Raw genomic sequence first — 24,521 nt, forward strand, 5'->3', positions numbered from 1 at the left:
TATAGTCTTGGACATAATGGCTATCAGTTTGGATTTCATGTTCTCCACTACTACCTCCAGCGGGTCCAGAGTGCCTCCCAAAACTGAGCCTGCCCTCTTATTTAGCTTGATATGTTTGCGCATGGAAGGAAGAAACTGCACAATGGCGCAAGTTCATTTTTTGAAGGATGCTAGAGGAAATAGTCTGACTCCTAATTGAGACTAGAGTGCTGCTCTTGAAGTGCACTCAGCAGTTTGTAGGAAATGCAACGTATGAGAAGTCCAGTAAGAACTACAGCCAGACGTTACCTGGAAAAAGAATAAAAGGACCAGTTAATCCACTTTAAAGGGGTTTTGAGACTAAACCTCTGCCTGGTATATGAATCTACGGTTTTATTTCAGGTGTTTGGCTAGATTGAATTGACCACATCACATAATACCATGTGTGTCTAGGGATGTAGAAGCAAACAATTAGATCAAAATAATAGTTGGTGGGCTCACTCAGAGTTGAACTTGGTCCACTGTACCCGAGAGCAGCTCTACAATTCAACTTCTGACAGCCTTAGAAGTGTAACTAAAATTCATGCATCATGTAAAGCTGCCACAGCTTTGTGCAATATGGAGTCACAGATTCACAGTACTACAGTGGAAGTGTGATTTGGAAATTTATCTAATGAGTGAAATTAAAACCACATTAAAAAAATTTATTCAGTTGCCGATTTCATCAATGTGTCAATATGTCAAGCAGAATAATGGTTATTCTTCACAGACACCACTAAATACCAATGAACTACTAATCATATTTAAATATTGCAAATGCCCAGATGGGACTGGGTGGTCTTCTGGGCCTTATAACCTCTAGAGGTTTAGTTCTAGAATAGCCTGCTTTCAAGGTCTTGCACTACATATACAATTGCTTTTGATGATATGATATGGATATCTTCGAGAGGAACAGCAGCGCACAGCTCAATGGCAAATCTGGTCTGTACCGGGAACTGAGAAGGACGGCTGCGAGGGCTCTGAGGCATTTGTTAGAGGAATCTGTGAGCAAGTGACACACCATCTGTGGTCTAGTGACCCACGTCCTGCTTACAGAGGAATCAAAGCATTACGCACATCTGAATTTGTTCCTCGGAGAGTCAAAGTCAGGGCCGGCTGATGGAACGGTCCTTATGGATGACACTGCAGTTGTGACCCGTTGTTCAAGCCGATCCTCCAGTTAGGACATTGGATATCTCTGGGTCCACGGTTCTTGAGGCTGATCCTCCAATTAGTTGCAAACCACCCAGTCTTACTGAGATTGCACAAGTGGTAAACCACTTTGGGAAGGCTGCAGGGATCTGTAGTATCCGGGGTGAACTTCTCTAGGCTAGTGGTAAGGCATTTGGGAGACTGGCATCATCCCAACTGACTGGAAAACGGGACTTCTCATCCCTATCTGGAGAGGGAAGGGTGATCGCCTGGATTGCAGCAACTACAGGGGAATAACACAGTTCTCGGTGCCAGATAAGGCCTTTGCTAGGTTCGCCCTCAATAGGACTTGTAATCACTTGCTCACCTACCAGCGACCGGAATAGTCTGGGTTTACACCTAAGAAGTCTACCATTGACCACATCCTGGCACTGAGGGTTCTCATAGAGTGCAGACGTGAATATCAGCAGAGTTTCTTTGCAGTCTTTATCGATTTTCGCAAAGTGTTCGACTCAGTTGATCAAGCTGCCCTGTGGGAAATCCTGAGGGTTCACAGGATCCCCTCGAGGTTGCTGGATATCATGGCCGGCCTGTACACTGGTACTGTGAGTGCTGTGCAGAGTGGAGGCAGGACCTCTGCACTTTTCCCAGTTGATTCTGGGGTTCGTCAGGGGTGTGTTCTTGCTCCTACTCTGTTCAGTGCTTGTATGGACTGGGTGTTGGGCAAGGTCATGGAGTCCAGCAGATGTGGGGCATCTGTTGGTGTAGAAAGATTCACAGATCTTGACTTTGCTGACGATGCTGTGATCTTCGCAAAGTAAATGGAGGCTCTGATTGGGGTGCTAGAGAGACTGAGCGAGGAGTCCGAGTGTCTGGGCTTGTGAGTGCCCTGGATAAAAACCAAGACCCAGGCCTTTAATGACCTCTTGGGCACAGCCATCAGCAGTGTGTCTGTTTGCGGAGTGTTGACTTTGTCGAGAGGTTTACATACCTTGGCAGTGACATTCATGTCTCTGGTGACTCTTTCTGTGAAGTCAGTAGACGGATTGGGAGAGCATGGGGGGGTCATGAGGTCGCTGGAAAGGGGTGTGTGGCGCTCCCGATATCTATGCAGAAGGATGAAGGTCCAAGTCTTTAGAGACCTGGTGCTTCCTGTCTTGCTAAATGGTTGCGAGACATGGACACTATCCAGTGACCTGAGACAAAGACTGGACTCCTTTGGTACTGTGTCTCCGAAAATTTTACGCATCGCTGGTTTGACTTTGTGTCGAATGAGCAGTTGCTCATGGAGTCCCGAATGAGGCACATTACCTGCATTGTGAGGGAGCATCAGTTACGGCACTATGGCCGTGCTGCCCGTTTCCCCGAGGGTGATCCGGCACATAAGATCCTCATTGTTGGGGACCCAAGTGGCTGGACCAGGCCAAGGGGTCACCCACATAACATCTGGCTGCGGCAGATGGAAGGTCATTTCCAGAGGTTAGGACTGGACCGCGTGTCTGCCTGGGGGGTTGCCAACCAGGATACTGAGTTGTTTTGGCATGTAGTGGGTGTGGCAATGCACTGTACCAGTGCATGCTCCCCAACTTGACTTGCTTTTAATTGTTTGCAATGTTAGAACAGCACTTACGAAACCTATTGGCATCATTTGAAACTAATAAAATCCTTATAAAAGATTAGTTCCCATGTACTACAACAGTTGGTAGCACAAGAGTATGCTTTATAAAGTGAAACATTCATCTTGTCCTCCACTTGGCCACACTGTTAATTTGGACAACAATTTCTGATTGTGGTCATAAATGACTACCCTTTCAAATGGCTTTGTAACCATTTCAAGAACATTTTTTCCAGATGATTTCTAAAATTTCTTTGGACAACAGTATTTGAAAAATCTGTGTGCTGCCAGTTTCAACCTAAGTAAAGTAATCAAAGCTTGTTAGATTAATATTGGACAAGGACCAGCCTAAGTCAGCAATGGGCATATGTGATTATATTGCTAATTAAGCTAATGAAAGAAACACAACTCTGATGCCTTTTTCATTGTTCCCAAACTCTCCTCTATATAGTACCAACCATAACAAAAAAAAGAGTGAATCTTAAATCATTGCGCAAACTACACCATTATGCAAAAAGACACTTTTTATCATAACTTTATTAACATGCTAGAAAATGCTGCTATTGATCTTACCTGATGTAACTTCTATGGTTAGGAAGTGTTGTAGTGGTAATAGACAGAAGCAATAAAGTAGTAGCTTTTGGTCGGGCTAATGGGAAGTTATATAGTCCCCTTCATAGGATCTTTGCTCTGATCTTCTATTCACTATAGACATTTGCACAGACCAAAAGTACTTAATACTTAAAAGCAATAAAAATATTTGTCTGTGAAGTTAATCAGTTTTCAAAGTTTTTGCTTTGTGCAGGAACAAATCAGTATTGCAGAAAAAATTACAACCTTCAAAGAAAGAAATGCAATTAAATGCTGGAAGAAAATCCTGATAATAGTATTAACAGCTTTCAGCATTAAGCATGTGGAAAACGTGCTCTCCGTTTCAAAATCCTGACTCAAACATTTTATTAAATGTTGCAATAACAGAATTCTTTATTTACAATGGCATTATTTAACATCACATAGCAAATAGCATCAGCAAAGCAATATTAGTCAACAACTTGCATAAATGTGTTTAAATTTCTCTCAATTTTTCTAACTTTGCATAAAATGCTCACACTAGGATTACAGACATCAATGCAGGTGAACAAGGTGATGTTTAGTGTGAATTCAATTGGAAAAAATACATCTTTGCGCCTGCAACACTGTAAGCTTTCTCCAGAAAAACCATGTAATTTACATATTGCTTAGATTTACCCTTGCATCATCTTCTCATACATAATTCACAGACATTAAAATGAACAATTGTACAAATAATATAACCCACAACTGATCACAAATAAACAAAAAGAACCAACATGAAAATTAACAATGGACTGATAATGACAGGAGAGCTGCAGTTGGTAACCAGCCAAAAAAAAAAAAAAAATGATGCACTCATTCAATAATGTACACAATCCACTATACAAATATAATACAACAGACACTTCTGTAGGAATATACAAGACAGAAAACCAGATCTAAGGCATTATGCTAGGTTTTAGCATTTTGAGGTTCTTGCATTTAGCTTTTACCTGTTCTACGAAATTGGCAGACTATATAAAACAAAGATTTTTCAAAAATTCAAAAGGAAAACAAAAGTAGACACAAAAAGGTAGGTAAATTTAATCAAAGCCTGTAGGATTTTTTTTAAATAGTTTTGTGCAAAGAAGATCTTTGCTCCCAGTCACAACTGCCCAGGTACAAACACTATAAAAAGGCTTTTAAACCACACCAACACTTCATGGCTTATTTTTAATGATACTGTATTCTTTGGATTTTGCAAACAGAGCTGTACAACTCAGTTTAGTTTTTGAAAATTTACTACTCTATATATTTTTTTTTTAAATTTTCCCCGTAAATAAAAGTGAGCTTAGTAAAACATGTAATCTGTAAATATTTAACTAGATAAAGCCCATCAAAAATGGCTGCATTTTGCTCAATGTACTAAACATGGCTTGACTTTATTTTGTATACCACTTATTTATATGCTTTTTGATTTAAAAAATAAATAAAACACAAACTATGTAGCTGAATCCAGTATATTAAAATTCCAGTATTGTTCCTTTCCCTCAGGTGCAACTAAAGTAAAGCATCTAAGACATATTATAAATAAAAAAAAAAAAAAAAAAAAAAGTTGGAGAACTAGGACTTCATGTACTACTAAAAAGTTTTTTATATATATATATATATATATATATATATATATATATATATATATATATATATATATATATATATATATATATATATATATATATATAAATATAAACAACAGAAATTCATTTGCATCTTCAAAATGGAATGGTTAATTTTATATCATTTATTGAAAGTAGGTACATTACCTGAAACCAAAAGAAACTGGGTAAGGGAAGGCTACATTTCATAGATGTAAATCAAAAAGTGCATGCATATATTTAAGTTTCTCTCCCCTCCAATCCCAAAGGAATTTGTTGGGTATATTTATTATTCAGTTTCCAAAACCAAAGTTTCATCTGACTCTAAATAAATGTACCTGCCAGTGGTTATTCAGGGATGATTCAACAAAGATGTGCTACAAAACTCAAAACAAATAGCTAACTAATGTCTAGTCATTGCTCCTGTCAGTTACTCTGTCTAGTCAAGTTAACAGTCAAGAAAGAACTCTGAACTGCTTGTAACCAGGTTCCATGACTTGTTTCAACTATAATCTCAGAGCAGAAAGCATATGGTGCAGGGATATTAATGTGATGTACTGTTGATTGAAGTAATGCTGGAACTTGTGCTAGATGAGGTACTAAAAACAAACAAAATCAACTATCTGTGCAAATAATTCCAACCTTTTTTGTTGCAAAGGGGCTGAAATGTGGAGTGAGGATATGGCCCCTGCCTGCTACATACTGTACATTACTATCATGTATTTTATACATATTAACTATGCCATCAAAGGCACTGTTATTAAGTTATCTGGAACAAACAATTAACCACCAGCTCAAAAGCACTCTTTTCCTGGTGGTAATGAGGTGTGTTGACATTTCTCTAAACCACAAAATAAACACTGATGCGCACACATAAAAACACAAGTAAAACAAACATGAACCCTGAATTTCACCGCAGGTATATTCTTTCTAAAACTGCACAATGCACGTGCAGAGGCATCTAATAATATTCTTCTTATTAACTAGTCATGATTTAGAGGAAAGAAAAACAAAAAAAATGTGGTTGAGAATTTAAAAACAGCTCATGGTAAAGTCCATAGTAATGACGTGTACTGATTTGACAGAGTCCATTAACAGTGGACTTTAAATTCAAAACAAAACAAAGTCAGGAATAGTTAATTAGGAATAGGTGGGATGGAGGTCATACTGTAAACTGCCAGGCAAACAAAATGAAATTAAAAAAAAAGCAATATTAAGTGAATAAACACTTCTTCCAACGGCACTGACCATAGTTACTGAGGGAAACCACGAACATCTCCTTAATTTGACAAAGTTAAAAAGGTAGCTGTGTTTAATACTGAAGTACCATGTTTTCTAGGTCAGTGATATTAACTTACCAGAAAACTGTACAAAATTGTAAAACAAAGATTCTCAAGTAGTTATTGCTTGGTTACATACATCAGAACAGTTAGTTTTGTGTACCTAGTAGTAATCATTTCTAAACACACCATACAACTTAGTTAAAAAATACACTCTTAATATTTAGAAATTGAGTTATGGCTGTTTTTTTTAATTTCTTTCTCTCTCATTGTTTTATATGCCAAAACAAGAAATCTCTCTGGACTTTTTTTCCTTTTTAATTACAACCAAAAGACAGTTGCTGTTGATGGGGACCCTTTTCAGCTATAATCTGAAACACTCAGCCCTGGTGTGGCATTTTTCTCATTTTTAATAATGCGTAGCACACTATTGTCAGTTCTAAGTGCAGGTATTACAACAGAATTAAAATGTTACACTATTTAAATTAATTTATATACAAAACTGTGTAAATATCCTCACTTGTAGATAAAGAATAATCACTGGAGCTGAGGGGTGTGCAGAGTTTCACAACCTGTGTCTCACACGGGACACTCTAATCTTCTCAAAGATGAACTAGCAGAGTCAGAACATTGGGTGTAACGAAAAATAACATGCTTCAGACAGTGTGACATGAAGGGGTGTGCAAAAAACACAACATGGAGTTTTTAGCAATTAACTCTGGATATAAAACCCTAACCAACAGCATTAACCTTTTAATTTAATTACATTTCCTGTACACGGTACTGGAGAGCTGGTCAATACTGTTTAAAAAAAAAACAGAAACAGAAACAAGAACAAAACAAACTAAGGAAAAAACAAACAAAAAGCGCATAATTCTATACAAGACAAATCAAATATCTTTATATATTATCTACTACCAAACGCTCTGATAACTATATTAGTCTGGCTTTGAAATAGAAACTATTAGAACAATTTTACAAAATCGCACATAGTCTTAAAAGCATTATTTTAAATCTGAAACTCATTTATTAATCCAGAGAGCTTATTCCATTTCACTCCCCTGCCCCCACAACAAACCCTGCTAAGCAAGAGGCTTAAGTCTTAATTGCTGCCCATAATTAAAAAAAAAAAAAAAAAAATGGCTCAAACTCTTTACACCCGCTAGAGACAGGAAAAAAGGAAAAATTATATAGATCAGCAAACTGTACTTTGTAAGTGAGCAGGGCCGTGGCATTCATCCCCAGAAAGGAATACATTCATCTGAAGAGGATATTGGTGCCACCATAAACCTGTTGTTCAAGGGAGACCTAAGTCACACTACGGTGAATGCAATGAACAGACTGATTGGCATTCAATTATGCATACTTGAGACGTAGAATAAGTTGTGGATGCTTCATACAGAAGAGAAGTAGCATGGGATCCATTGTTGTTTCTCTTCCTCTTGCTGCCATATGTTTGCACTGGTTCCCACTGTTTCAGGGAACAACTAGAGGTTCTGTTTACAAAGCCAATCTATGCAGGTCTGGCAAAGTTGTCTTCCATCTGGTTGATCCATTAGCATGTGAACCTCAATGCTTTAAATGCCTGTCACAGAGTCTACTGAATTGTCAGATAAAGAGGCTTGAGATGACATTAGGGTCAACAATATTTCTATAAAATAAAAAGAGAACAAAAAACAAGCTTTAATAAATTTTAAAGAAAACAGACATTCAGGGTGAAATTTAACTATTACACAGTTATTCAATTATGTTCCCACTATCCTGAAATAAATGAGTTCTGAAATGTGAAACAAGCATAAATCTAGCAAAAAGTGGCAACCAATTTTGAATATAAAACTGTATTTACAGTGGCTGTGGGGAGATAAAGGGAAGTGACTATTTATATAGTTTTAAAGACTTTAAAGACTGTTAATGCTGATACCTACTGGTATTTTCATTGGGCCTTTTAATTTTTTGCTGCTTGCACTTCAGGGCAATCTGTAATGCATCTATTAATGTTGCTCAATATTACTTTAAAAAGTGCAGTCTGCTCTGATATGGAAGCAAGTAGGGAAATTACAGTAAATGTAAGTAAGAAAGCTGAAGGTAAATCTGCCTTGCTAATGGAGTAATGACTTACTGAAAATGTATTATATCATGAAACCAAAACTAAAGTAAATATCATATTGTGAGATAATTGTTTTATATCTATTATAAAAAAAACTTGTGACAAGATGTGATCTTTTGAAGAGGGACAGACAGAGACACTTTCACGTCCCGCGAGGCCGTCAAATCATGTCATACTTACACATGCAGAGCAGGTTAGAGATAATGAAGTAGGAAAATTCAAAAGTCTCAAAAAAAGGAGAGTAAAGATCACATTAGCGCAAACAAATGGAAAATATTACTTGGTGAAATAACGAACTGCGAAAGGAGATGGAATAGTGTTTGAGGATGTCTGCGGGAGAAGAGAGACAAAATGCAGATCACACGACAAGGCAGCAGCAGCAATCCAGCAGCTGAACAAGCAAAGAGGAGGTTAAAAAAAACCAACTGTTATTTGTTTCTCATTGTATCACCATTTAAGAGGGGTTTCAGAAGAGTGACTGCGTCTCCCTGCGGTGCGTTCAGCCTCCCTCTTCACAACAGCACGTAGCTCTGGCAGGGTTGGGTATGAGGGGTATGTGAACGAAGTGCAAATCACACGGCAGCGGCAGCAGCAGCAAGCCAGCAGCTGGTTGAGAAAAGAGGGGGAAAAACAAAAACTGTATTTGTTTCCCTTTGTGTCACTGTTTAAGAGAGGTTTCGGAGGAGTGGCTGCATCTCCTTGGGGTGCATTCAGCCCCCATTTTCATAACGGCACGTAGCACTGGTGTGGGTGCGGGTGGGGGGATGTGGGATTGAAGGGGTAGGCGAGCGAAGTGCGGATCACACAACAACCCAGGAGGTGATCGAGCAAAGAGGAGGTAAAACAAAAACAATTTGTTTCCCATTGTATCACCATTTAAGAGGGATTTCGGAGAAGCGGCCGGGCAAGGGGTTGGTAGGCAAAGCCCCCTAGTCCCTTGGGGAGGAGTCCCCATAGTGAAGTTCAGAGGAAGCAGGCTACTATAAGTGTATGCTGGTGAAAGGATGCTAATGAGAACAATTATGCAAAAATAATTATAGCTTCCAATACTACAGTTTTTTAGGATCTGTCTGCAGCAAAGAAAGGATTCCCTTGGAGAGAATACTTAAATATAACTGTCATCTATAGTGTTGTCTGTGTAGCTAATGTACCTCAAATTGTTTTTAGCGGTGCAATGACAAGTGTTGTTTATCAAAGTGAAGTCGACCTATACACAGATCCTTAAAATTAATGATGACTAATGACTATAACCTCACCAAACCAATAATAATAAAATATGAAACACCTGTATAGTACAAAGAATATATTTCTGCACAGAACAAATGTATAAGTTCTTCATCAACCAAGTAAAATGTATGCTAAAAATACATATCTCTCAGTGATAAAGCAAATATTTAAAAATAGATCTCTATTTTTCACATTAATGCATTACTGTTCTCTTCTAATAGAAATGAAGTTTTGCTAATGGCTACGTGCTAAATTATTTACTTTAGTGAGTTACAATAGCACTTTGGGAATTGATACAAAATCACATTTTTAAGTCTGTTTCAATTCAAGAGACTACTTACAAAACCTCTCCAATACCTTACAGTCTAAATATTGTACAGCTAAATATTCGCCCTATTTTATGAGGTTTAAAAGCCTTTACTTCTGCTTTCTTTATATCAATCCTTTATAGCACCACTGAGTATATGAAAGCAAGTTTACATGCAGAAGCAAAAAATGGTAAACTTGAAAGTGAAGTTTAACGGTTAAAGTGCTAGACTATAAACTACATGTCTGTTCAATCCCCATCACAGAATGACTAAGTGACAGAGTATACCACTTGACCTACAACTTTTCAGATTGTTAAAGCTGCGATATGCACGTGCAATTTGTAATTAGCTTGAAATAAAAGTTGCCAGACAAATAAAAGCAATGATATTTTTACAAATCAAATAAGTCCATCAGGGAAGTCAACATGTTTACCATCTAGCGTAGCTTAATTACAAAATCAGGCAATTTTTCAAATTCCAACAAAACACTAATCCATTTTAAAAAATCTAAAAAAAAAATAAAATAATAATAATAAAAAAAATCAGTGGAAAAAGTTGAAGTATGAATTTAATCACCAATTAGGACAAATTGACAAACCAGCATGGAAAAAAGACTACTTTCTTCAAGTATGAAATGCAGCAACAAAAATGTTATACTTGCCAGTATTATTAAAAATATAATAAAGTTATGTATTTTGAAGTGTTTAAGTCACCCTGAAGATTAATATTTTGCAAAAAAAAAAAAAAAACACATATAATTCAAGATCCAAACAAAAGATGTAAAATTGTATGGTGTACTAACCATTAAATTGAACTCATACATCACAAGAACAAACTCTGACAGTTGAAAATATGGGTAGATAATAATAAATCATGGAGAGGAAAAAGCAGATGACATTAGCTTGCAAAGTTCATAGGTTTTGTCAAAAAAATGTTCAACATTACAAGTCATTGGTGCATCTCTCTGCACAATGGGACATTGTCTGGATGGATTCCAATTGAAGCAACCTGTGGGACATCCTTACGACATCTCTAAGCCACCACAGCTGCCTCCTCTTGATAAAGAAGAGCAGAGACTCTATACTCTAAGGCACTACCTTGTAACACTGAACCTCTCACCCTGTCATGAACGTGCCAGCCCAGCACCCCTGCTAAGAAACCTGATGTCTGCTACTTGTACTTGCAGTCTTATTCTTTCAGTCAGAGGCCCCGTTACAGACCCAGGATAAGCTGGAGAAATTATGCCTCTCGGTTGGCTTGGAAACACCTGGGAATTCCCAGGAAAAGCTGAAATCTTTAGCTGGGAACCAGGAAGTATGGGCTAACCTGCTTGTCCTGCTGCCACTCCAACATTTACAAGGAAAAGTGGCTTTAGAAGATGATAAGTTTCATCTCTAAATGGTTCAGATACTGTTTAGAGTATTTAAAATAAAACATACAGTAAGCAAAAATTTTAATGCTGTTTAGATTTAATCAAAGAATGAAAACTACAATATAGGAAGAGTGCTAAAACTGTAAGACAAAGAGGAAATTGTGTTAGAAACTAGTATCAGAAGTAATTAAATCTAGCAAGTGAAGTCTGGAGTGGAGGAATACACTGGGTTGGCATAGCACCAAAGAATGCAATAAATAAAAATAAAGGGGGTTCAGAGCGAGACCAAACAATGTATGAATCAATCTTACATTGACAATTCTAATATCAAGCCCCTGTGTAAATTCAGCCTGTTTACAATACTGTTGGTAGCAGAATTACACAAGTTCATTATGATAAATTATTCACAGCTTTGTCTAAAGTACATACATCTCACTATTGTGAAAAAAACACACTAAAAGCCTTCACTGTGAATGTAAGAACATAAAGTTGCAATCAACAATGATTTTCAAACATGCACTTCTTTTTAATTAAATTTAGAGGTACTGGCATGACTTTTGAGTGTGGGTAGAATATTTGTTTATGTTTATAAAAAATAACCACAATAACATAGATCAAACGTTTCTTAAAAAAGGTTTTATTACACAAAAGGGATTGTGTCTGATAGTTTACAATGTACATTTAAATTGGCTGCATTGTCTGTAAATAATAAGTGGTGAACCCTAACTTAACACATGTCATTAAAGTAACACACATCTGGGGTAAACAGATGATGATTTAAAGGTTTATGGAGGAATGGGCCTGGCTCAGATCAGCAACTGAATATGACTGTGTTGACAAACAGTTTTTAGAGAGTCAAAAGTACCTGAAAAATAGACCAAGATATACAAAGCACTTGTGCTTTTGCAGTCTCTTCTTAAATTGAGAATTCTTTTGCAATACTGCTACAGAGGACCTCCCAGGAGCAGCAGAGATGAATATCAATCTTGACGGATGTGTCTGTGGCTTACATAAATGGTACTGGCACGGTACCAGCCACGAGAACAGACCATGCTTCATACTCCGTCAGATACAACTCCTGGTCTATGCTATGGTCTTGTCACATCTGGACTGCTATAACTTCCTACGGGTAACCGTGTCTGTATGTGCTACCAAGCTGCTTCAGATGATTAAAAATTCGGCCGCGAATCTAGCATTCAACCAACTGAGGCATATGTCACTCCTCTTCTCAGGTCACTACAATGACTCCTTTGAACAGCACACAAGTTAAAATTCTTGATGCTTGCCTATAGTGGAATCAAAGGGTCAGCACCTGTGTGCACAGAGAAACTTGTTTGGTTGTATGCTGCTCTTCACCTGCTCTGGTCTGGTCTGGTCTGGCAGTGAACAGCGCCTGGTGATGCCACCTCTGCGTAACAATAAATCTTAACCCAGCCTATTTTCGTGTATAGTTCTGAGGTAGTGGAACAAGCTGCAGACTCCCTCACCATGTTTTAAGATCAGTTTGAAGACTCTCTTGCTCTATACATCTTTCTCTAATTGGTAATGGCTCTGATAAGTCCTTGTAACTAAGGAAAGATTAACTATAGTTTTGTATTTTGCTTGGTTTAAAGCTCTTCACTTACAATATAAGCTTACAAAATTGATTATCGCAACACTTGTTCTTAAACAGCCTCCCAGACTGATGTTAACTCAATTATGTTGACCAGCATAAGGACACAATTGTTTGAGATGGCTGAAATTCTGTGAACCATTTACAGTCTTACCATTGAAAAAAAATGTGCAAATGACGCATTCAATTGCTAGAGCTTTAGATTGACTTCTCTTTTTGGTGAGGTTATACCAACTGTTTCCAGGACACTATAGCAAGGGGCTTTATACATTTTTTTTTTTGTAGGGGCACTGGGATAAGACCCCCTTTTCTAGCTGGGGTACTTTATTGTCTTTATTGAGAACTTCATTTACACTCACTGTAAAGCTTCATTTAAGAGAGAACTGCTAAGAATAAAAAGAAAAAGACTTGGTTTTACTTATTTTGTGCTTTTACAAAGTAAGAATAAATTCCAACTTCCAAGAATAATAGGTGCTCTACTTTTCAACCAAAGGCTTTGTTGCAGTAAGCCTGAAATTTTCAATTAATAATAATAATAATAATAAAAAAACTGCAACATTACTAATGTTCAATTTCTATTCTAGGACAGTATCAAAATTCTGAGATTTCTTTTTAATATTAAAAAACCTTTGAAGATCAATTCATACTTATATTAACTTTACATACTAACTTTGTTATTATAACTTTTTGTTATAATAGGTTTATTGATGATTTTACATCTTTATATAGGAGAATGACAAAAATCTCTATATATAATTCACTAAGCAGCCAACCATGGCACGCAAGACAGAGACCATGGGATACGCACGACAGAGCCATGCCCGCCAACTCTAAGACCATGGGATACGCATGACAGAGCCCCACCCGCCAACTCTAACCCTCCTCCCGCATCACGGGATACGCACGACAGAGCACCGCCCGTCAAGTCTAACCCTTCTCCTGTGTCCACCCTCACACTCGAGGCATGCGCACTGCCTGCTCATGTGCCCATACGCAACACCTCACCAAACACAGCCTCAGTCGTTTTTGTCTCTGCTACAGTCCACATGCACCGCTGAGCCATGTTGACTTTTCATTGTTCTTTTCGGTTCTGGCTGCTTTTCTATATACTAAGTCGATCATGGCACACAAGATGAAGACCATGGGATAAGGATACGCACAACAACTCTAATCCTCCTCCCGCGACATGGGATACGAACGACAGAGCCCCGCCCACCAAGTTTAACCCTCCTCCCGCGTTCAGCCTCGCAAACTGTTTTACATGCTGCATACAGCGATTCCCATTCGCGACAAACATGCTTCTTCATAGATGGTCCTGCAGGAACAAGGAAAACCTTTGCCTACAAAAACCTGATTCATACCATACTAAGAGCATAGTGTTTTTGTTGGCTTGCCCGCCTGCCTGTTACCAGCATTCACTACAATGTACTGCAGTGTAAAACTATCGCAGTTGCTACCTCACAAACTGTCCTTATTCCCCGGATTTCCCTGATCCCATCAAATTCAAAATTTGCCTTTTACTTTTACACACAGACAATTTCCTGTTAAATTAGCCTTTGCAATGACAATTAATAAGGCACAGGGCCAAACTTTCAAAAAGATATGCCTGTATCTACCAAAACCAGTTTTCAGTCACGGACAATTGTATGTTGCTCTCTCCAGAGTTCCATCTTTTCATTCACTCACAGTCGTATCCTCAAACCACCCCATTTGGACAACTGTGTCTTTTCAGGAAGTGTTCACCCATCAATAAATAATTATGTGGAAAATGATACGCCGCGGGTTGGCTAGTAGTACTACTTATTTTAATAAAAACAACATTCAATATGAAATTAAAGCAAAATAACTTGCAATCAAATTTTAATCTAAATTTTTCTTCATAGAGAAAACATTTATTTTTCACTTGAAAATCTACAGACAATATTTCAAGAAAATAATAAACCAAAGCTGTAAGCTCTTAAATCTTCATTAGCTTTTACTTAAAGAAGAAATACCCTGTGTTGTACGAACAAATGCACTATTCCTGTTTTGTACAAGGATATGCGATTAACTCTGAACAATACTGCAATACTACAATAAGTCATCTTCAGGAATGTATGTGTGGTATCAACCATCTTCGTACGACAGTATTGTTAAAACTTTGTATTGCACTGCATAACTCACATTCACAAGTTACTAAATATTAAAATATTGACTACAATAATTTTATTTATTGCTGTCACAAACACAAATAATATTTTGTTTATGAAAACTGACTGAATAGTAATTAAATATCAAACCCAAAATAAAGTGGCTACCTACTTGAAAACTGAAAGCTTATAAATAAAAATTTGCTTTGTTTATAGGACCAAATGGAACAATGTTGAAAAAGTGTCATCATTTCTAAATAGTGTATATAGTGTAATATATGCAAACATCCTTAAAGTCTGCAATGTGCACTTCATTTTTAAACTGTGAAGAAGAGGGGTAAATCAAGGAAAATTTGTCTTTGTCCCAAACATTACAGACGACATTATAGTTACTGAGGTTTAAGTCTTCATCAAACAGACTCTTTGTGTGTGTGTTTACATCCTGTGAGATGAACTGGTGTCTTTTTCAGGGGTTGTTTCTGCCTTGCATATTATGGTTGCTGAGATATTCTCCAGGTTCCCTGCAATTCTGCTCAGGCATGAAGCAGGTTTGAAGATGGAGGGCTTGATATTTTATATATTACACTTTACCACATCCTTGGGGTAAAATGGCATATCATATGATGTACTGTAACTTTTTCCACAAAATAGTTTGCACAAAGTATCTCTTCCTTTACAAATGTTTATTGAATCAGTTTGTCCAAGAGACTTTAGTCTGAATGACCAATTATGTCCTTACTGAGTGGCAGAATTGGAGCAGGACACATGAATATTAGACTACAGAATATTTATTATGTGAAATTCACAACTTATTTTAAAAACATCAGAACACAGGAGAGTGCATGCAATTACACATCAGACAAAAGATGTGTGACCAATCAAAAAAAAAAAAAAATATATATATAGTAATTGAAGTGGTAGTCATTTTGTAATGTGAACAGGGAAGAATTAAAAAAATTTCTGGTGCGACTAAACCACTTTTTAAAATTTAGTTATTGATCACATTATATGGATTAGAAATCCATCCAGAAAGGTAAGGGGAGGAATGATGTGTTTTATTAGATGTGCTTATGTATTTCTATTTCCCTTACCCGAGATGCATCTCCTTCTTGTTTAATCATATCATCTCCAGGCAACTGGTTTGAAAACAAGCTCCCTCCTCTTATAGGAGATTCATTTATTTGCTAGAAAAACGTACAATTAGGAAAGGAGATTAGAAGGTACAATTAAAAAAAAATAAAATAAATAAAACAGACTGTTAATGGTTTTGGAAGATTAACATAATACTGGCACAATATATACCAGGCTGTGTCAAGAAGAACATGTATGTGTTTCTTATTATACATAAGTCAAAATATTAATTAGATCGCCACTTTTTCACTCTGCCATCAGGTAATTTATTTGAAATAAATAACCATGGGCTAGATATAGATGCAAAGCATGCATAGATATTTACTTGCTCGGAAGCCATTGAGGTCAAGCCTGTAGCAGGCACAGAGGTCATCGATGACATGTTAATCTGGCTCGACATCTGGTTCATATTGTTCATGCTGCTAGAGTTCGTAGCCATGGATACATTGATGTTCATATTGTTGCTGTACATGCTGGCATTTGTCTGTTGACCAAACTGAGGAGAGGACTGCTGTGGAAACAAACTGACAAAAATATACAGGGAGCATTAAAATCTAAGTATCAAATTGAAAAACAATAAGTATACATTCATAAAAAAGGCAGGATTGTAAACTACAACATTAGTCAACAAAATTAGTGCCAATATTGTTAAAATGACAATAAAAATTAATTTCAATTACTAGTATATTGTCAGATGTATTTTAATTTTAGATTTCAGTATTAAAAAAATACACACACACACACATATATATATATATATATATATATATATATATATATATATATATATATATACACACATATATATACATATATATATATATATATATATATATACACACATATATATATACATACATATATATATATATACATACATATATATATACATACATATATATACATATATATATACATATATATATATATATACATATATATACACATATATATATATATATATATATATATATATATATACATACATATATACATATATATATATATATATATATATATATATATATATACATATATATATACATACATACATACATATATATATATATATATACATATATATACATATACATACATATATATATATATATATATACATATATATACATATACATATATATATATATATATATATATATATACTAGCAGAATACAGCGCTTCAAGAGGGGAGAAGTAGTGTGTTAAAGAAGGTACAAAAAAGAAAAGAAAAATTTTAAAAATAACGTAACATGATTGTTAATGTAATTGTTTTGTCATTGATATGAGTGTTGTTCTCATATCTATCTATCTATATCTATATCTATATCTATATATATATACCAGCGCTTGGCAGCGGAGAAGTAGTGTGTTAAAGAAGTTATGAAAAAGAAAAGGAAACATTTTAAAAATAATGTAACATGATTGTCAAAGTAATTGTTTTGTGTATTTGGCGGCAGCGCCACAAAGTTTTTTCGCCTAGCTGCATCAGAAAATGTACCACGACGCCTGACACTCCTTTTACTGTTTTCTCACAGCTTGGATTGCTGCTGTCATATATATCTATATATATATATATATATATATATATATATATATATATATATATATATATATATATATATATATATATATATATATATATATATATACACACACACACACACACACACACACACATATATATATATATATATATATATATATATATATATATATATACACACATACCTATCTACATCATATATACACACACATACATACATACACACACACAAATTATATATGTGTGTATATATGATGTAGATAGGTGTGTATATATATATATATATATATATATATATATATAATGTAGATAGAGGTGTTTTGTGTGTGTGTGTGTGTATGTATATATATATATATATATATATATATATATATATATATATATATATATATATATATATATATATATATATATACATATATATACACATACATATACTTGTGTGTATAGCTTTTATATATGTGTGTGTATAGCTTTGGTCACTGAGTGCAAGGGAGAAATAATAAAATATAGTCTAGAAGTAGTGTGTTAAAGAAGTAATGAAAAAGAAAAGGAAACATTTTAATAATAACGTAACATGATTGACATTGTCATGAGTGTTGCTGTCATATATATGCCTGCCTAAATAAGTCACCCTCGCTTTGCTCTTACTTTATTTACCGCTCATTTAATCACAGCTAGTGGAAAAATTATAAAATGGAAGGAGGATGGCTTTACCAAAACAATTATTGATGGCTTAATCGATTATTCATAAAGCTTGAATTGGTGATGTTTTTCTGTGTTAACCTCATATTTTTTCATACTTCTTCTCAAACTAAGGTGGTGCAAGGGTAAAATGAATCGGGATGCGCTGATCAAAGTAATCGTTGTACCAGGAAATCATGCATTGACAAAGCTCCCTTTGCTTGTAATGCAAAGTGTGATTAAATGCATTATTTTAAACGCTTATGGAGCACATGCATCAAGCTTCTCAGCTGTGCTTGTGCTAAGAAAAGGAAAGATTTTAAAATAACGTAACACGATTGTCAATGTAACCTTTTGTAAGTAGTGCCTGGAGGATTCAGTGTAGAGAAACTCTATAGAGACAGCGTGTGTATTAACTTGTGGATTTTTCTGTGAGTATTTGGTGGCAGTCTGACGGTTGCTTCGAAGACGGCGTAGCGGAGCTCAGCTCAGAGCCAAATGAGATGAATGGGAGGGGAGATGATGACGGACTCCCCACGCCTTAACTGTCAATCCCCACAAACACAGTCTCTCGAATTTGCATAAGCACACCCCTTCACCTACAATTTTAACTTAGTTATAAAGTGATCAAAACTCTCGTTTATATCCTGCGTCCTGTCATTAAACTTGTATCCCTCATTATCTGTGGGCATGTGAAACGCCAGCGGTAGCCTGTCTATGAACTTAATTTAAAGTTTAGGTTTACACCTTGCTTTCTTTCCGAGGTAGCAGCAGTCATGAATATGGTAGTATATGTCACTTTCGCCGCTTCTTATTGTTTCGCTGCCTTCTCAATTATATAATGCATGTTTTCTTAAGCGCTTTTGGAGGTCTTCCTGGTTTTCTACGCACTGCGCTGACAGTCAGTTCACGCGTGATTACGGAGAGGCGTGATGATGTCACACGAAACTCCGCCCCCCCACGTCATTCCAGCTCAACTCCATTACAGTTAATGGAGAAAAACTACCTTCCAGTTATGACCATTAGGCGTAGAATTTCGAAATTAAACCTGCCCAACTTTTGTAAGTAAGCTGTAAGGAATGAACCTGCCAAATTTCAGCCTTCTACCTACACGGGAAGTTGGAGAATTAGTGAGTGAGTGAGTGAGTGAGTGAGTGAATGAGGGCTTTGCCTTTTATTAGTATAGATATATATATATATACACATATATATATATATATATATATATATATATATATATATATATATATATATATATATATATATATATACATACAGTAATCCTCCTCGATCGTGGGGTTGCTTCCAGACCCCCAGCGATAGGTGAAAATCTCAAGTAGAAACCATATGTTTGTATGGTTATTTTTATATATTTTAAGCCCTTATAAACTCTCCCACACTGTTAACATTATTAGAGCCCTCTAGACATGAAATAACACCCTTTAGTCAAAAGTTTAAACTGTGCTCCATGACAAGACTGAGATGACGGTTCTTTCTCACAATTAAAAAAACGCAAACATATCTTATCTTTCAAGAAGCGCCTTCAGGAGCAGAGAATGTCAGAGAGAGCGTTCACTAAGAAAAGCAAACAATCAAAAAATCAATACATGCTTTTAAGTATGCAGAAGCACAATGATAAAGCGGCATTTTGTAGAGGAGCGTCTGTATCTTCTAGGCAAACAGCCCATCTGCTCACACCCCCTCCGAAAGGCAGAGAGAGTGAGAGAGATAGAGAGAAGCAAACAATCAAGCACCGCGCGGGAAGCATATCTTATATCATTGAGGACTTTTAGTTAATATGTAATACATGCTCTGATTGGATAACTTCTAAGCCATCTGCTAATAGCATCCCTTGTATGAAATCAACTGGGCAAACAAACTGAGGAAGCATGTACCATAAATTAAAAGACCCATTGTCCGCAGAAAGCCACGAACCAGCGAAAAATCCGTGATATATATTTAGATGTGCTTACATTTAAAATCCGCGATAAGAGTGAAGCCGTGAAAGTCGAAGCGCGATATAGCGAGGGATTACTGTATATATACACACACACACACACACATATATATATACACACACACACACACACACATACATATATATACACATCCATCCATCCATCCATCCTCTTCCACTTATCCGAGGTCGGGTCGCGGGGGCAGCAGCTTAAGCAGACAGGCCCAGACTTCCCTCTCCCAGGCCACTTCTTCCAGCTCTTCCGGGAGAATTCCAAGGCGTTCCCAGGCCAGCCGGGAGACATAGTCCCTCCAGCGTGTCCTGGGTCTTCCCCGGGGCCTCCTCCCGGTTGGGCGTGCCGGAACACCTCACCAGGGAGGCGTCCAGGAGGCATCCTGATCAGATGCCCGAGCCACCTCATCTGACTCCTCTCGATGCGGAGGAGCAGCAGCTCTACTCTGAGCCCCTCCCGGATGACTGAGCTTCTCACCCTATCTTTAAGGGAAAGCCCAGACACCCTGCGGAGGAAACTCATTTCAGCCGCTTGTATTCACAATCTCGCTCTTTCGGTCACTACCCATAGCTTATGACCATAGGTGAGGGTAGGAGCGTAGATCGACTGGTAAATTGAGAGCTTTGCCTTACGGCTCAGCTCCTTTTTCACCACGACAGACTGATGCAGAGCCCGCATCACTGCGGATGCCGCACCGATCCGCCTGTCGATCTCACGCCCATTCTTCCCTCACTTGAACAAGACCCGAGATACTTGAACTCCTCCACTTGGGGCAGGATCTCTCCCCCAACCCTGAGAGGGCACTCCACCCTTTTCCGGCTGAGGACCATGCTCTCGGATTTGGAGGTGCTGATTCTCATCCCAGCCGCTTCACACTCAGCTGCGAACCGATCCAGAGAGAGCTGAAGATCACGGCCTGATGAAGCAAACAGGACAACATCATCTGCAAAAGCAGTGACCCAATCCTGAGTCCACCAAACCGACCCCTTCAACACCCTGGCTGCTTTAGAAATTCTGTCCATAAAAGTTATGAACAGAATCGGTGACAAAGGGCAGCCCTGGCGGAGTCCAACTCTCACTGGAAGCGGGCTCGACTTACTGCCGCAATGCGGACCAAGCTCTGACACGGTTGTACAGAGACCGAACAGCTCTTATCAGGGGTCCGTACCCCATACTCCCGAGCACCCCCACAGGATTCCCGAGGGACACGGTGAATGCCTTTTCCAAGTCCACAAAACACATGTAGACTGGTCGGGCAAACTCCCATGCACCCTTCAGGACTCTGCTAAGGGTGAAGAGCTGGTCCACTGTTCCGCGACCAGGACTAAAACCACACTGTTCCTCCTGAATCCGAGGTTCACTATCCGACGGACCCTCCTCTCCAGAACCCCGAATAGACTTTTCCAGGGAGGCTGAGGAGTGTGATCCCTCTATAGTTGGAACACACCCTCCGTTTTTAAAGAGGGGACCACCACCCCGGTCTGCCAATCCAGAGGCACTGTCCCGATGTCCATGCGATGTTGCAGAGACGTGTCAACCAAGACAGTCCTACAACATCCAGAGCCTTAAGGAACTCCGGCGATCTCATCCACCCCGGGCCCTGCCACCAAGGAGTTTTTGACCACCTCGGTGACTTCAGTCCCAGAGATGGGAGAGCCCACCTCAGAGTCCCCAGGCTCTGCTTCCTCATTGGAAGGCATGTTAGTGGGATTGAGGAGGTCTTGGTACTCCTCCCACCGACCCATCGCCCGAAGTCGAGGTCAGCAGCGCACCATCCCCACCATATACGGTGTTGACACTGCACTGCTTCCCTCCTGAGACGCCGGACGGTGGACCAGAATCTCCTCGGCCGTCCGAAAGTCGCTCTCCATGGCCTCCAAACTCCTCCCATGCCCGAAGTTTTGCCTCAGCAACAACCGCAGCTGCTCCTTGGCCTGCCGGTACCTATCAGCTGCCTCCAGATACCCACAGGACAAAAAAGTCCTATAGGACTCCTTCTTCAGCTTGACGGCATCCCTCACCGGTGTCCACCAACGGGTTCGGGATTGCCGCCACGACAGGCACCGACCACCTTGCGGCCACAGCTCCGTCAGCCGCCTCAACAATAGAGGCACGGAACATGGCCCATTGGACTCAATGTCCCCACCTCCCTCGGGGCGGGTTGAAGTTCTGCCGGAGGTGGGAGTTGAAGCTACTTCTGACAGGGGACTCTGCCAGCCGCTCCCAGCAGACCCTCACAACACGTTTGGGCCTACCAGGTCTGACCGGCATCTTCCCCACCATCGGCCAACTCACCACCAGGTGGTGATCAGTTGACAGCTCCGCCCCTCTCTTCACCCGAGTGTCCAAGACATATGGCCGCAAGTCCGACGACACAACCACAAAGTCAATCATCGACCTGAGGCCTAGGGTGTCCTGGTGCCAAGTGCACATATGAACACCCTTATGCTTGAACATGGTGTTCGTTATGGACAATCTATGGCGAGCACAGAAGTCCAATAACAAAACACCGGGTTCAGATCGGGGCCATTCCTCCCAATCACCCTTCCAGGTCTCACTGTCATTGCCCACGTGAGCATTGAAGTCTCCCAGCAAAACGAGGGAATCCCCAGAAGGTATGCCCTCTAGCACCCCTCCAGAGACTCCAAAAAGGGTGGATACTCCAAACTGCTGTTGGTGCATGCACACAAACAACAGTCAGGACCCTTCCCCCCCACCCGAAGGCGGAGGGAGGCCACCCTCTCGTCCCACCGGGGTAAACCCCAATGCACAGGCTCCAGTGGGGGCAATAAGTATGCCCACACCTGCTCGGCCTCTCACCGGGCAACTCCAGAGTGGTAGAGAGTCCAGCCCCTCTCAAGGAGATTGGTTCCAGAGTCCAAGCTGTGCGTCGAGGTGAGTCCGACTATATCTAGCTGGAACCTCTCGACCTCGTGCACTAGCTCAGGCTCCTTCCCCTTCAGAGAGTGACATTCCACGCCCCAAGAGCCAGTTTCTGTAGCCGAGGATCAGACCGCCAAGGTCCCCGCCTTCGGCCACCACCCAACTCACACTGCACCCAACCTCCTTGGCCCCTCCCATAGGTGGTGAGCCCATGGGGAGGAGGACCCACGTTACCTCTTCGGGCTGTGCCCGGCCGAGCCCCATGGGTGCAGGCCCGCCACCAGGCGCCGCCATCGAGCCCCACCTCCAGGCCTGGCTCCAGAGGGGCCCGTGACCAGCGTCGGGCAAGGGAAAACGTCGCCCAAGGTTTTTATTCTTCATCAGAAGAATATATATATATATATATATATATATATATATATATATATATATATACACACATATATATACACACACATACATATATATATATATATATATACACATACATATATATATATATATATATATATGTGTATATGTGTATATATATGTGTATATGTGTATATATATATAATATGTGTATATATGTGTGTATATGTGTATATATTTATATATGTGTATATATATACACATATATAAATATATACATATACACACATATATACACATATTATATATATATATATATATATATATATATATATATATATATATATATATATATATATATATATATATATATATATATATATATATACACACACACACACACACACACACACATATATATATATCTATACTAATAAAAAGTAAAGCCCTCACTGACTGACTGACTGACTGACCGACTCATCACTAATTCTCCAAGTTCCCGTGTGGGTAGAAGGCTGAAATTTGGCAGGCTCATTCCTTACAGCTTACTTACAAAAGTTGGGCAGGTTTCATTTCGAAATTCTACGCGTAATGGTCATAACTGGAAGGTATTTTTCTCCATTTACTGTAATGGAGTTGAGCTGAAAGCCGTGGGGGCGGAGTTTTGTGTGACATCATCACGCCTCCACGTAATCACGTGAACTGACTGTCAACGCAGTACATAGAAAACCAGGAAGACCTCCAAAAAGCGCTGAAGAAAACATGCATTATATAATTGAGAAGGCAGCGAAACAATAAGAAGCGAGGGAGTGACATATACTACCATATTCATGAGTGCTGCTACTTCGGAAAGAAAGCAAGGTGTAAACCTAAACTTTAAGTTCATAGACAGGCTGCCGCTGGCGTTTCTCATGCCCACGGGTAATGCGGG

At 38.7% G+C, this 24,521-nt stretch overlaps 1 protein-coding gene across 11 annotated transcripts in view; it reads right to left on the minus strand.

Moving 5' to 3' along the window:
* Positions 1–7,418: 7,418 nt before the first annotated feature.
* The window catches only part of ncoa2 (nuclear receptor coactivator 2), a 297,572-nt gene continuing 280,469 nt past the window's right edge, over positions 7,419–24,521 (minus strand). For 10 of the 11 annotated variants that reach the window (XM_039754630.1, XM_039754627.1, XM_039754625.1 and 7 more), the window contains 3 exons: positions 16,484–16,682; positions 16,119–16,211; positions 7,419–7,923 (listed from right to left, as the gene is read on the minus strand). In XM_039754630.1, the coding sequence (XP_039610564.1) occupies positions 7,912–7,923; positions 16,119–16,211; positions 16,484–16,682 (304 nt within the window). In that variant the 3' untranslated portion in view covers positions 7,419–7,911. The remainder of the gene's footprint in view (positions 7,924–16,118; positions 16,212–16,483; positions 16,683–24,521) is intronic. The other variant, XM_039754632.1, reaches the window with a different exon arrangement.

The sequence above is a fragment of the Polypterus senegalus genome, chromosome 5, assembly GCF_016835505.1.
Source record: "Polypterus senegalus isolate Bchr_013 chromosome 5, ASM1683550v1, whole genome shotgun sequence".
Classification (NCBI taxonomy): Eukaryota; Metazoa; Chordata; class Cladistia; order Polypteriformes; family Polypteridae; genus Polypterus; species Polypterus senegalus.